Source organism: Pristis pectinata, chromosome 13 (assembly GCF_009764475.1).
Source record: "Pristis pectinata isolate sPriPec2 chromosome 13, sPriPec2.1.pri, whole genome shotgun sequence".
NCBI lineage: Eukaryota > Metazoa > Chordata > Chondrichthyes > Rhinopristiformes > Pristidae > Pristis > Pristis pectinata.
This window is the reverse complement of record NC_067417.1, coordinates 30869402-30883866: the sequence shown is the minus strand read 5'-3', so window position 1 is coordinate 30883866 and position 14465 is coordinate 30869402. Positions and strand designations below refer to the sequence as shown.

At 38.4% G+C, this 14465-nt stretch overlaps 1 protein-coding gene across 4 annotated transcripts in view; it reads left to right on the top strand.

Moving 5' to 3' along the window:
* Positions 1-14465, top strand: part of znf423 (zinc finger protein 423) — a 295490-nt gene that overhangs the window by 257141 nt on the left and 23884 nt on the right. For 2 of the 4 annotated variants that reach the window (XM_052028339.1, XM_052028338.1), the window contains one exon: positions 1584-1699. The exons of the other annotated variants lie outside the window; for them this stretch is intronic. In XM_052028339.1, coding sequence (XP_051884299.1) covers positions 1584-1699 — 116 coding nt within the window. The remainder of the gene's footprint in view (positions 1-1583; positions 1700-14465) is intronic. 4 annotated transcript variants of the gene reach the window in all.

Sequence of the window (14465 nt, the reverse complement as noted above, 5' to 3'; positions counted from 1 at the left end):
TATTAAATTCGTCATTATTTCATGGAACACAGATTTATTCTTCTTCCAAACAGGGTGATTGCCAGTTTTCCTCATTTTAGGCTAGAAATGTGTCCTTTGAAGGCAATAGAGGTAACATTGAGAGTCTAGGAGTGAGAACTGGTTGTCTTGGCGAGTTATGCTGAGCCACCTCAGTGGATTTAAATTTGTGCTGTTGGTGTTTAAATTTGTTCCTTTTTGTGCTTAATGAGGAAAGTTTGAATGCTCCAGCAGAATGTAAAGATTGGAGCTAATTTAGTATCTGCTCTCATTTCAGACAGTAGCTTTAATATCTGGAGCTGGAAACACTAAATTCAGATTTCAATTTTGCAATGAGTATAAGCTTCAGCTGCTTTCTGCTCAAGTTTTTCAGTTCAATTTTGAAAATTTCCCGGCATTAATTGCCCTATTTCACAATGATTTTATAAATAAACTAACTTTGATATAACAGTCGCCATTATTTGACTTTTACACACAAGTTTTTGAGAAAAAAATAGTAAGCAAATGCAAGAAAATTTCTCGTGTTATTGCAGCTGTAGTTGGATTTTCAAAGAAGGATATGGATTACTCAGATTAATTGGTGCTTCGCTGGCAATTGAACAATGTACCATTGTGTGCACAGAACAGGTTTGTAACTTCAGAAAAGTAAAGCATTGGACTAATGTCATATTATTTCAGTAAAAGATGCTACTGATTGATACACTAATTGATTTTCCCAATGTGTTTACACCCATACTGGCATAAATTTGGGCATAAATTTTAATAGACAGCTGTTGACCTCTGTATTTAAGTTATATTGACCTACTGAGATGCACCAAATTGGTAGTCTTGCCTTCTGGTAATACATCAGATTAAGTATAACAGTATACCGAAATTCACAGCATTTCATGAAATTGAAACATCATTGTGTGCACAATATCAGCCTATCTTCATGGATGTGAATACGGACATAAGAGTGCTTCTTTAGTCTCAATTATAAGCATCTTTTACTTGAATAAATGCGAGTAACCAATTGATATAAACAAGAAAGAACAACATGTTCTTGTGTTGGTTTGATCCACCTTTTGTTTTCTCACAGCTGTTGGTTTATGCTAACACTGAAAATCATGTGGAAGTGAATAGTGAAAATGATCTCATGAGTAGGTGGCCAAGTTCACTTTTGATAGTTCATCACGGTATGTGGACCAATAATTATCAATGCTAAAAAACCTGCCTAATATCTGTGGCAGCATTTAGGTTTATAATTTACATGGAATAATTTAATGATAATTCAATATAGGTAGATCAGAGCAATAAACCAAAGCACACATTCACACATACAGACTAAAAAGAGCCCCAGTATGCAAGATGTTATAAATAAGTGAAACTCCAGTCTTGAAATGTTAAATTATTAATCTAGTCTACATAGTGAATTAAATTTAGTGAAACAAAAAAAATGATTTATTGATAAATATCACAAGGTCTGTGGGGGATTTGGCTCAGTGTGGTAATAATAGACATACAGCTGGGAATGGCAGCCGAGTTCTGCAGCAGATGCACTTCTGATCACTTTCAATTATTTTCAGTCTTCGTGCAGGCAAACAAACTGCAACAGCATATCTTCGCAGTACATGGGCAAGAAGATAAGATTTATGACTGTTCACAATGTCCACAGAAATTCTTCTTTCAGACTGAACTTCAGGTATGCCCAAGAATGTGGTGTATTTGATTATTAAATAAGTATAATGATTCATTTTCTAACTCTATTGAATTAATAAGGCAGAAAATGAATTATTTGTTATTGTTCCATGTCACTGAAAAGCTGACTCTGGGGTCTTTCAAATTGCTGAAAAAAGAATAGTAAACTGGTTGATGTGTTTAATCCTTGAAGTAACGCTTGTTTGCTGCAATGCTACTTGGAACATTTAATATTTGTGTGATTACATTTTATTAAGTTTTATATTTAACTTTTTAAAAACTCTAGACTCTATAACTGTTTTTCTCCATTTGCTCTCCATACAGAATGTGACTATTTCGATTATGCCTTTTAAAAACAGCAATTCCTGCATTTCTCCTACTTAAGGAAGTTTGTAGATTTGCATGTTTTTGGGAATGAAAGTATCATTATTGAGTTGGGTTAATGAAAACAAATGAAGACAAAGGACTTGGGTAATGATGGAATGGGAGGGGAATAAAGAAACACCAGAGAACTGAAAATGAACAAATTTTGTATAAAAGCTTTCCAGGTAACTCTTAAAAAGCAGTCCATTTTGACATGTGATACCAATTATCCTAGTGGTGATCAGATAGTAGTTTGCATTGATGCTGGTTGACTCAGTATAATGAAGACATTTTCTGTGACCCCAATTGCTTTGATAACTGGAACAATTCCAGTATGCTCATCCTTGCTACTAAGATTAGCTGTGCTGCCCTGTTTGCACTATTCAGAACAGTCAAGCTCCTGTTATAAAAAAAGAATGTTTTCTGCACAAGCACAATTGCTGAACTTAGTCCAGGAAGTTAAGGTTGTAAACTGGGATCTGGATGGTCTTGTGACAGCTGGGGCTGGATAAAACTTTATGTTTATTGTTTACGTTGCATTTGTTCAAATGCAAACCTAACTACTAAGTAGTTGGTGTTACCAATGGCCTTCTATAAATTTCATTCATAGACTAATAAAGCACAGAAACAAACCTTTCAGCGTACTGAGTCCATTCTAATCATCAAGCATCCACTTACACTCATCTATTTTATTCTATCACATTCCCCTCAACTTCCCCCAGATTTTACCACTCACCTACAAATCATTGGCCAATTAACTTACAATTCTCATGTGTTTGATATGTATTGTGGCTATTAAAACTTGCATTAATTGCCCATCCCTCCTTGCCTGTGAGACGGTGGGAACAGGCTGCCTTCTTAAGCTTGCTACCAACTGTTGGAAAGGTACTTTTATGGTGCTGTAGGATAGGGAATTCCAGGATCCTAGACCTGGTGCTGATAACCTTCTGTATAAATTTTACTCAATATTTTTGGGAAAATTTACAATAAACATGAATGGATATGTTGCTGGGTTTATCTCCAGATATCTTCACCTTTCTTCTCCCATGTTTGGCTTTGTAATTATACTACCAATGACATGTTAGTGTTTATAATTAATAAATATGGGAAAATGCACCTATTAAGATATCTACAAAAAATGAAGTAAAATATCCTTTAGAATGTGTTTATCAATAAGTTAAGACCCCAAGAGCTTATTCACTATGTTCTTTAACTGCAGGCTTAAGCAGATTATTTAAACATGGTCCATGTACTTACCAGGTATTTAATATTTTTCACTTGCTGCACCACAAAGCATTGCATGTCTTTTTGAAGTCTATTTTTAGTTTGATGCCTATTTAATTCAGCTAGAGGTCAGTAAAGCCAGTGGTTTTCCATGCACAAGGCAAGCAGTACTAAGGCAATCACTTACTTCCAAAGTGGATAAGATTACCAAAGTAAACCCAGTACACATTCATATGTCTTTTATGTAAACCATTCCCAAAATGTTGCCTTTCCAACAAACTTTTTGGAGCTTTTACTGGGAATCTGACATGATCGCTGGTTGATAAACAAGATATTGCAGATACTGGATGTCTGAAATAAAAATGGAAAATGCTGAAAATACTTAGTAAGTCAGTCTGCGTCTGTGGAGAGAGAAACCATTTCAGGTCGGTAACATTCAGCAGAACTGGGGAAAAGTTAGAAATAAAACAAGTTTTAAGTTGCAAAGAACAAAAGAGAGGTAAAAAGAACGGAATGGAAGGTCCGATAGGCTGATTCATGGTGTGGTATTCAATCTGCTTTTTGCTTGTTGGTTAGTCTGTTTTACACTAAACCAAAGAGGTCCTCCAACCTCACATGAAAAAATACTTACAGATATACAGGACTGTATAGTTTCCTTTACTTTTTATCAAGCATGTGATTCTATATCTTTATCTCCTGAGGCATTGGTTCATGCTAAAATAAATTTCCATGATTCTACCTAACCCATAGCCCTTCCTCATTTGTAAAGCTGTGCAAAAAATATTCAGCTGTGTAGGGGATTACATTTGCACCTGTTCCTGCCTCCTTCGGGTTTTATAGATATGGTCAGTATTGAGAATGGGAATCTTAGTGGAGTTTGCCACCTCCCTGCTATCCCTTCCTGTCAGAAATCATTGTAACTAAGATCAGCTCACTGTGAATAGGGTGATCAATTTCCCTTTCAAGACTTATATTTTGAAAGCATCGCTTTTGCTGTTCCACATTATAAGCCATTCTCATTAATAAAATGGTTGAAAAGCAGAATTCTGCCCTTACATATGTACAGTACATCTTTTCAATCTGCAGCAAATGAAACCTCCCATTAACCAGGATAATCTTTCCTTTCAATTTATGTTTTGTTTCAAGCCATGTTGTGGTTTAGAGTCTGTTTATTTTAAGCCCAGGTAAGATTTGAAATTCAGATTTGAAAGCAAAATTACAGAATGCCCCAGTTTTTCCCATATTATGTTACAATGATGAATTTTCCATGAAAGCATTGCTGATCTGTAAGACAAGCAGGGCAAACATAATTTGGATCCCCTACATCCCCAGTTAGGCATTTTGTTATTTTTGAATCTCACAGATTAAATGTACCTCATACTGACACTATTTAATGGCACTAATTCCAACCTCTTCTTTACCCTCTTAAGAACATGGTAATAGCATACTGTTAATCAAATGAACAAGCTAAGACCAATCATATCTTGAGTGCACAAATAATTTTTTCTGTCAACGTAGTGGAGTTCCTGAATACTCTAATTCAATTAGCTGAAGAGTGACAGTAATCAGCAAATAACAAGGCTCATTTAGTGAACTTAAAGCAAAAGTTTCAGCATTTTAATTTTAACAGTAATGCAGTTCTTCTGCTTAACAAGGGGTTGATTAATACGCTGATGCTAACAATAGTTAAAGTCCTGGTCCTCAACAATCAGTACAGAGAGGATTTTCTCCCCTTCTGTGTTCACTGGCTTCCTGCTGACGCACTGATTATTGAGGACCCTGTGCTTGCGTGAACACATCACACTGCAAGGGGGATTAGTATTTTGGAAAACAAGGACTAAAATATTTCAGACAAAGACTTGCATTAGAATATTGATTGAGATGTACAAAGTGTGACATGGTGTAATTATTTGTCTGTTGGCCAACGTCTTCTGTGAAATTAGTTGATGACTGGCGCTCTTTACAAAGCTCTTGTTTTAATTGTGGGTGGGGAAGTCAGACAGGTGAGAAATAGGAACTCATGTAATATGGTGAAGAATATGATCTTGTCAGTAAAAGGATGCATTGAAGAATTGGGCACAATCTGGCAATCAGTGGGACATTGAATGCTCCGAAGGAAGATATTTAAGTTCACTCTGATTCAAAGTTTTTCCCTCATAATTTTATTTAATCTTGTGTAAACTTAACATTTTGAGAGTTTTAGGGAGGAAATGCCCTGGGTAGTTATAGTACCATGTTTTCCAAAAAAACATTCAGAAGCAAATTTAGTTAAACAGGTTGTTTGCTGTTTGTTTAGTTTTAGTTTGTGTGAAGCTTGTCACTCTTTACACTAACTAAGGTAGTGTTGGGATTGTTATGAAGCCTGCCTCCCTCATTTGTAACTTAGAATCTTTGCAGGCCATTCAAGGATGTAAGTGTAATAAACAAAGGCCTGGATTTTGCTAGCATGGGCCAGGCACCTTTGGTCATCGCACGCCTGAACTAACCTGGTCCTAATTCCGAGGATGATTCTTGATGACCCACAGAGGTCAAACTCAATGGTGGGAGGGCCTTGGACAATGCTGTTGGTAAAACTCAAGCCCCAGAATTTCCCTGACAGGTTTGCCAGTATGCAAACCGATCTTTGACAAATGTCAAAGGTGTGAGAGTTTTTAAATACTGCTGACAGTCAGAAGCATGTAACGCTATTAAAATGCATGAAAAATCTTAAATACTTCTTTTTTAAATGGAATAAAATCAACTGAGAACGCTTTTAGATAATTACAGTCATTACCTTACCCATCTCCCTTGCAATTCCCATTGAAATCAACAGGGTTTCAGATCCTGAGCCAGGTCTAATCTGGCTCAAGGTCTGAGAGCTGAGTTCACCAGCATAAATGCTGAAGAATCTCAGCAAGATGGAACTCTGCTGCTAAGTGCAATGGGGAGTCCAGCAGCAGTAATTATTGAAACTTACAGCTCCAACTAATGGTAGGTTTAGGACTTGCTGCCATTTAAATAGGTAAATGCCGTTTAAAACCGCTGGCATCCACCAGTAAAATCTGGGCCATATTTACAAAATGCTTCATCGTGTCACAGCAGTTGATTAAGGGACCTCATAATATTGGAGGAAGAATTCTTCAACATTCACCTACCTAGGAACAAGATATCATAATCTTGGTTTAGTACATTATAGTTTGGTTAACATTTTGAGGGTTCAAGCTTAAAGAAGTCATTCAGATTTGACTGCTTATCAAAAGGAAAGTTATGCTAATTATCGTTTATTCTAGTTGAAGAAGTTTGATGCAGAAATGGAGCATTAGTTTTTTCTGAGGTGTGTATAAGTTAGCAGATAGCAGGTGTATCGTTGTGAAATATGTCCCCTACTGTTCAGTAAAGAATTGCATTGATTCTGCAGTTGTGATGAAATTTATGGCTGCATCTTTCCTGGTTCCAACTGAAATTGGAGACCATGGAGATTTTAAAAAAGCAAATAAACAATATGATTTCTGAATTAAAAATCAAAGATGGACAGAAAATTTCCAATATTGCTGATCTTCCTCATTTGATAGAGATGGGAGATGGTCTTATTCAAGTAAATTATTCACTGCCTTGATGACCAATTTAAAAAGTGCATCAGCCTTTGGTGTTATCTTTTGCCACAGATTTCCTCACAGGTTAGTTCTGAAAGCAAAAGGCCATTTATATTTTTTTCCAGCGGAAGAAGCTCTGAATCAGCTGGAGATAACCATTGGTTATCGCTACTCAAGAATTCTTTTGGCCAGACACTTTACATTCTTCTAAGCAAGATATCCTAAGTATTGAAGTTTCACTCACCAATAAAAAGAAACCTGGAGAATTGTTTTGATATTGGAAGTATTGGGTACAATTTCTGATGCTTCTCTGATGACCCTGCTTCCGTTTCTTTCTATAAAACCAATGGTTAGGGGTTTTGGTAGTAACACCAGGATTGCATTGTCCTGAATAGGAAGTGGGATACATTCCCTCCTGATAAGGAGTATACATTGTAAGAACTGCATGTGCCCAATGCTAACACTAAGCTGAAAGGAAGTGCTTTCCCCAGCATGTACTGTATCCCTTGTGTTGCACAGCACAAAAAAAAATCACCTGAGAGAGGAGAGGTGGCTAAATATGTTTTCAGTGAAGAAAATCCTACAAATTACCTGATAATGTCTATTGATTGCAATCTAGCAACATGTCGTGGTGGGGGTGGGGTTGCTGTTTTGCTGACTGGTTTTACCTGACCCCCACATCCCCTCTCAGGAGCAGTGCTCACTGACTGCCTTCTAATTATTCCATTTGCAGTTTGCTGTTTATCAAGTCTGTAGCTGTTCCTCTTTCTTGCACTGTTGTTCTATCCAAATAAAATTGGCAAGAATGGCACCCTTGAGAGGTTGAAAAAAGGAAGTGATTTAGAAGTTGGAAACTCTCTTGGCAATCCAAACAGCAGGGTGGCAAACAGGCCCTCTGATCCAATTACTTGCAGCTGAGTGTCTCTTTAAGTACTGCTTCACTTGCTCTGTGATAATGATCTTGTTAGATTTTTCTGTAGATTGGGTGCTGTCGGAGCTTCAGTTCTTAAGTTCAAAAAAAGGTGCGGCAGTCCTGTTGGCATCATAGTACCCAGCTTCACATATATTTTGAGACACCTTAGGTGCCTATTTCTGGTAGGCACTGAAGAAGTTTTTAAAAAACCTTTAAAATGTCAGCCAGCCAAAATGGAGCAGTATTTCTTTTACAACCTGGTAGTCCCTAGCTGGGCAGGTTAAATGAATCCAGGTCGAGAGGTGGGCAAAGGCTGAGTCAGGCAACAGTGATGTGTGAGGTGGAAGGCAAAATGGGGCTTGACAGCTTCGGGTCCATGGTTTGTAGACAGTCTACTCCAGCCTGAGACGGTGGCTGGAGAAATGAATGGATTTGCTACTGCTGGAATGACAGTTTGCGATGGTATTGAACAATTGTAGTTTTAGTCTTATTATTCTTTAGCTGAAAAACATGCAAAACCGAATGTTAGCCATACATTCTGACAGCAAGGGAAGGAGAGATTGAGAAAGGCCTTGAAGAGGTAGAGCTGTTGGATGTCAATGTGTAAGGTGATAATGATAGTTTTCTTTCCTCACTAGCAGTCACCTCCTGTGATCATTTGAAATATATGGTAGATCCTCATGGATGATGCTTCATATGTTACTAATTTCTACCAGCTAATATCACCAGTGAATCTTGTTGCTCTGTTTCTGGATCACAGTCCCTAACTTGTGCATCCATCAAAACTCCCCTTAAAACATCTGCAGAAGCATCAAAATATGGATGATTTGCTCCTGTTTCCTCTCCCCAGCCTGTGAGCTCCTAATGAATGGCAATATCCTACCCAGCAACTTACTATAATTGTTTTTGTAAATATCTCGGAGAATTCAGAGTCGTAAAGTATAGAAATGGGCCCTTCAGCCCACCACATCCATGCTGACCATTTTGCCGATCTGCATTAATCCCATTTGCCCACATTAGGACCATATTCTTCTGTGCCTTGCCTATTTAAGCTCATGTCTAAATGCCTCTTATATAGAGTGATTGTATTGGAATCCACCAGTTCCTCTGGCAGAGTGTTCAACCACTCTCTCTGTAAAAAAAAAGCTTACCTCTCCAATCCTCTTTAAAACTTGTTCCTTTCACAATAGACCTATGCCCTTTTTTTTGATACCCCTACCATGGGAAAAAGATTTTGGCTTTCTACCCTCTCTATGCCTCTCATAGTCTCTTATACTTCTCTCAGGACACTCCTCAGCCCACTTCGCTCCAAGGAAAGCCAGCTCAGCTATCCAATCTCTCCCCATAGCTCACGTCCTCCAATCCAGGCGGCATCCTTGTGAACTTCCTCTGCATTTTCTCCAGCACAATCGCATCATTGCTATAGTATGGTGGTCCGAACTGCACACAATACTCAAGTGCGGCCTAACCAGTGTTTTGTAAAGTTGCAACATGAAGTCCCAACTCTTATGTTCTATGCCCCCAGCAAAGCTGCACTGACAATCCCTAATCAGTTCCTGTCTTTCCAAGTATACATAAATCCTGTCCCTCACAATTTTCTCCAATAATTTCCTGACCACTGACACAGGACTCACTGGCCTGTAGTTACCTGGCTTATTCCTGCCGCCCTTCTTAAAGAAAGGAACAATATTAGCTATCCTCCGATCTCCTGGTACCTTGCCTTGTGGTTAACGATGACACAGAAATCTCCATCAGGGCCACAGCAATCTCCTCCCTTTTATCCATCCAAATTCATCCCACTAATTCATCTTGCTGATTCACTGATACCGCTGGGAGGTGTGCAATAAATACCTTTAAAATAGCAGGCTGTTCTGAGGTGCTTCACAGTGTAATCAAACAGTTTGGAAAAGCTGGGAAGGCTTTGCAAAGCATGCAGAATAGATTTGCCAGGATGATTTTAGGGATGAGGGACCTTAGTTAAGTGGAAAGGCAAGGGAAACTGGAGTTGTTCTTCTAGGAACTAGAGAATGTTGTGAGGAGATCTGATAGAGTTATTTAAAGTCATAATGTGTATAGGTAGAGCAGGGAGAGAAAAACTGTTCCCATTGCCTGCGTGGCCAAGGACAGGGCTCATAGAATAAAGGTGATGAACAAAAGAACCAGAAGTGACATGAGGAGAATTTTTTTATACAGCTGATGATTAGGATCTGGAAGAGGTGGTAATGCAGTGTTCAAAGGGGTTCTGATAGGAAAGTAACATGACAAAATTTCTGTCAAAGGGTGAGTTTTTAAGGATGGAAAGAGAAGCAGAAGGATTCCAGAACTGAGAGTCTTGGATGCCGAAGTCAATGGTGAAACAGTGAAGTTAGGAGTCAACGGGAAGCTGGGAACAGATGGGCAAGGCGTTGTAGGGATGGAGGAGTTCACAGATATTGGAGGTAGGGGTGGTGAGGCTGGAACACGATGGAAACATTTGTAAACAACAAGAACTTTAAAACTGAGTTGTTGCTGAACATATAGACTGTGTAGGTTAGAGAGCACAGAAGTCATAATTGATCTAAACTTGTTGCAACTGAGGACACAGAAGAATAGTGTTTGATGTTCATAATTTTATGGAACTTGTCATGATGGAAGCCAGCGTGGAGTGTGATGTAACAGTGAAATAGGGGATGAGGATTTGACAGCAGGTGTTGAAACAAAGACTTTGTTGTGTGATTTTACAGAGGTGGAAGTGGGTCCTCGTAGTGATGGGGGAGTATGAGATTAGAAGCTCAACTTGGGGTTGTAAATATCTGGTTCAGGTTCAGACAATTGCCGGCGAGAGAGACGGAATCAGTGATGAGTTGATGTAAATGTTTATCAGGAGCTGAAGTCAATGGCTTTGGGCATATGAATATTTACTTGGTAGAAATTGGTGCTCAAGCAACCAGACCATTCAGAAACAATAGAGAGGTCAAATTGGTGTGTTGAGGTACAAATGGATGTTGCTCACCATACATCTGAAGACTGATCCTGTGTATGTGGGTGGTGTTGTCAAAGGACAGCATGTACATAAGAAATAGAAGAAGGCCAAGAATATATTTTTAGGGGACACCAGAGGTAATAGTGCTGGAGCAGGAAGAAATGCCACTGTGAGTGATCTAAGTATGGCTGGATAGATGAGAAGGAAACTACACAATTCCAGTCCCACCCAATTCAGATGGTGGAGAGGTGTTGGAGGAGAATGGTGTGGTTACCATGTCAAAAGCTCCAGATCAGCTGAGAAGAAAGAGGAGGGCTGGATTTGCCTTCATCGCCGTCAAATAGTGTCCTGGGTGACTGACAGAAATCCGATTGGAGGAACTCTAAAATGGATCTTTCAGGTGGCTGAACTTTGAGAGGCTCTGTCATGTTCGAGGACTTTGAAAAAGAAAAGGGGGATTGGAGGTGGGGTGGTAATTTTAAAATGGGAGATGGATTGGGATTTTTTAATATTTTTTTTCAGAAGAAGATAAATTTGAAAGAGAATGCAATAACACGGAGCTAGCAAAGACTGCTCATTGAGAAAGCAGAAGGTGAGTCTCTTGGAGGACAGGTTCTAAGAGGGTATGAGGTGCAAGAGCAAAACCAGGTAAAGGACATAAATCAAAGCCTGAGCAGGGAATAACCTCAGGACTTCCTACCAGTGGGCTGGGAAAGGTAGGGGAGCAACAGAGGCAATTGATGAGATGGTCATGGTTTGAGTGTCAAAGAGATCTCTAAGTTCTTCACGTTTCTTGTTGGAACTGAGGCAGGGGGAAAGGAGAGAAAGATTTAAGCAAGCATTTTGCATTAGTGAAAAAAAGCAAGTGTATTCTTTGGATTCAGGATAACCTTGGAATAATGAGCAATTTGAGCAAACAAAAGCAGGGCTTAAATGCATTTTATTATCATTAAAACCAGCATGGTCGTAGTGCAAGGCTAAACCAATTCAAGTCTGTATCATTTGGAAATAAGGGAGCAAAAGGTGGCCAGGATGAGAGAAAATGGTACTTTCAATGGAGCTTGAGGCATCGAAGGTGGAGGTGAAGAGACCAGTAGCTGCAGAAACATTGTGGGATGGAAGTCTATAGGTGTTGAGACGTTGAATGAGCATAAATTAATTGTGAGGTAGTTTTTTCCTGTGCACCAACTGAAGAAGCTGGATAGGGAGGGGTATGGGTGGTGAGTTGTACATTAAAATAATGAGAGATGACTTTGACAGGCATGGTAGTGTAGCAGTTAGCATAATGCTTTACAGTGCCAGCGACCCGGGTTCAATTCCGGCCACTGTCTGTAAGGAGTTTGTACGTTCTCCCCGTGTCTGCGTGGGTTTCCTCCAGGTGCTCCAGTTTCCTCCCACATTCCAAAGGCGTACAGGTTAGGAAGTTGTGGGCATGCTATGTTGGCGCCTGATGCATAGCGACACTTGCAGGCTGCCCCCAGAACACTCTACGCAAAAGATGCATTTCACTGTGTGTTTCAATGTACATGTGACTAATAAAGATATCTTATCTATTTGCAAAGTCAAGTGTGATGGGATGACCCAGAGGTTAAGGCCTTACAGGTGGGCAGTCAGCTAAGAGAATGTAAAGCTTAATATGATGAGATGGGGGGTGTAATCACTTGAGGATAAGAATTCACTTGTTGCAGAGGATTACAGAGGAAGGCAGCAAGGATGCCTTGGTCAGAACATTTTATTGCACTTGGCTTGCAGAGGATGCAGATTTTAAATGGGAAACAAGAGGTACAGAAAGTGAGATGCCCAAAAGAGAAGAAAGGCCAGGGAAGCAGAGAGGTGAACCAAGGAACAATTTGGTGTTGAGAACTACAGTTACCACCAATGTATATCCTGGGCGAGTGGTCAGTGGTATAGCCTGGCTGAATGGCTTCATTTGGACACGGGCATCAATACTTATAACCCAAGTTTCCATTAAGGCAGTTATTTACATTAATGCAATCTTCCATAATTTGTTCATGAATGGCAAATGTTCTTTCCATGTCAACAAACATTTTGGTGATATTGGAGAGAAATGGGTAAAGTCCACAGAGTTAGCACTAATTGTGGGGTGTTACGTCCCATAACATCACATACCTGAACCAGTGAATTGAAACTTACCTGAAATTAGCACCCACATGAAACAAAAAATTGGAATCTTTCAAAATGTTTTCACAAATTGCAAATTACTGTTGCTTACTCACACAAAAAGATCTCATGGTGAAAGGATCTCTATAACCCATTCACAACCTTTGCCATTCAGAGTTTTGAAGGCAGGTATTGAGAGAAATGTAAGATGTAAGCATTAAAAAGTTGTCTTTCACACAAAATTAGTTAAATATTGTCACATATGAAAGAATTAATTTTCAGGTTATCAGATAATTCCTTTCTGATTATTTTTAGTGTAAGCACAAACAATAAAAAGTGTGAAGCACACATTATGTTAGATATATGTAGTAACTTGGAATTTTTTGCAGTTTTTTCTCTCTTTTGCTCTTAATAACAGAAGTGCCTTCTTCATTTTATCACAATATATGCCTGGGTGTTTTCAGAAAAAAAATGTCTAGATCATTAAATATAATAGGTCTCAGCTGCAGTTATGATCACTGAAGCGTGCACTCAATTCATCATCGCAAATTAGGTGCATCTAAGAAACATAAGTGTTTCTGAGCATTTTAGGTTCTTTAAGAGAAATACCAATGCAAAAATGTACAGACCAAATCATTATTTCAATTAAAATGTTTCTGCATATTGTTGGGCAAATTAAGTTAATTTTGCAGAAGGTATTCATATTATTTTCCATTGTCCATGCTTTAAAACTAGTGGACCACTGGTAAAATTGCTACATACATAATTTACTTATTTAGTATATCTCTTCTACTATTAAAAGACATACAAGTCAACATGATTAACGTTTTAGTGACAAACACTCGAACATCAAGCCCTTACAGTTGTCAAATATTCTCGGCATGTGTTTCAATAATTGTCTTTTCTTAACATATCTTCTTCATTACCTCTTTAATATGAGCTTTTGGTATCTCAACTCAATTTTATCTTACGGAAAAATTAGTAATTATTTATTTTCTGTTCTATTTGCTTGTGTGTATTGTGTAGTTAGTCGTCGTCTTGAGTTTTTTTTGCCTGAATGCAATGTATTTTTCACTACAGGACTCCTTTTGCTTAACTGCCCACATCCCAGAAGAAGTATAATAAATAAATGTACATTCTTGAAGTATCTTTCTTAATATCCATATTATTTTACTCACAACTTCAGGAAATATAACTAATATTTTTCATATTGTAAAGCATTACTAAAGAAATGTGGGAAACCACTGCCTGGAATAAAGCAAGTTGCCGGTGATCGCTATTATAATGGAGAAATTTAACGGCATCTTCTGGAATATGCACATGCAAAATTAATTGTGGAAATACAAATATTGCTGTCGATGATTCCCTGTTTGTCTACTGGCCTACTTTCTCCATTGCAGTCAAGAAATTGAGTTTTGGTTATCTATTCTCATTGTAACAAAAACGCTGAAAAGTTTAAGCTTTGTTGCATAACATGCAAGTTTTTCATGGGTCGATGAGCCACACTTATTACTTGACAACTCCCTTATCAGAAAAGTTTATATGTGAATCATTATTTCGCCCAGGCAATACTTCCAGGCAATGCTTCCAGATAAAAGTTCCAGATCTGTATTTC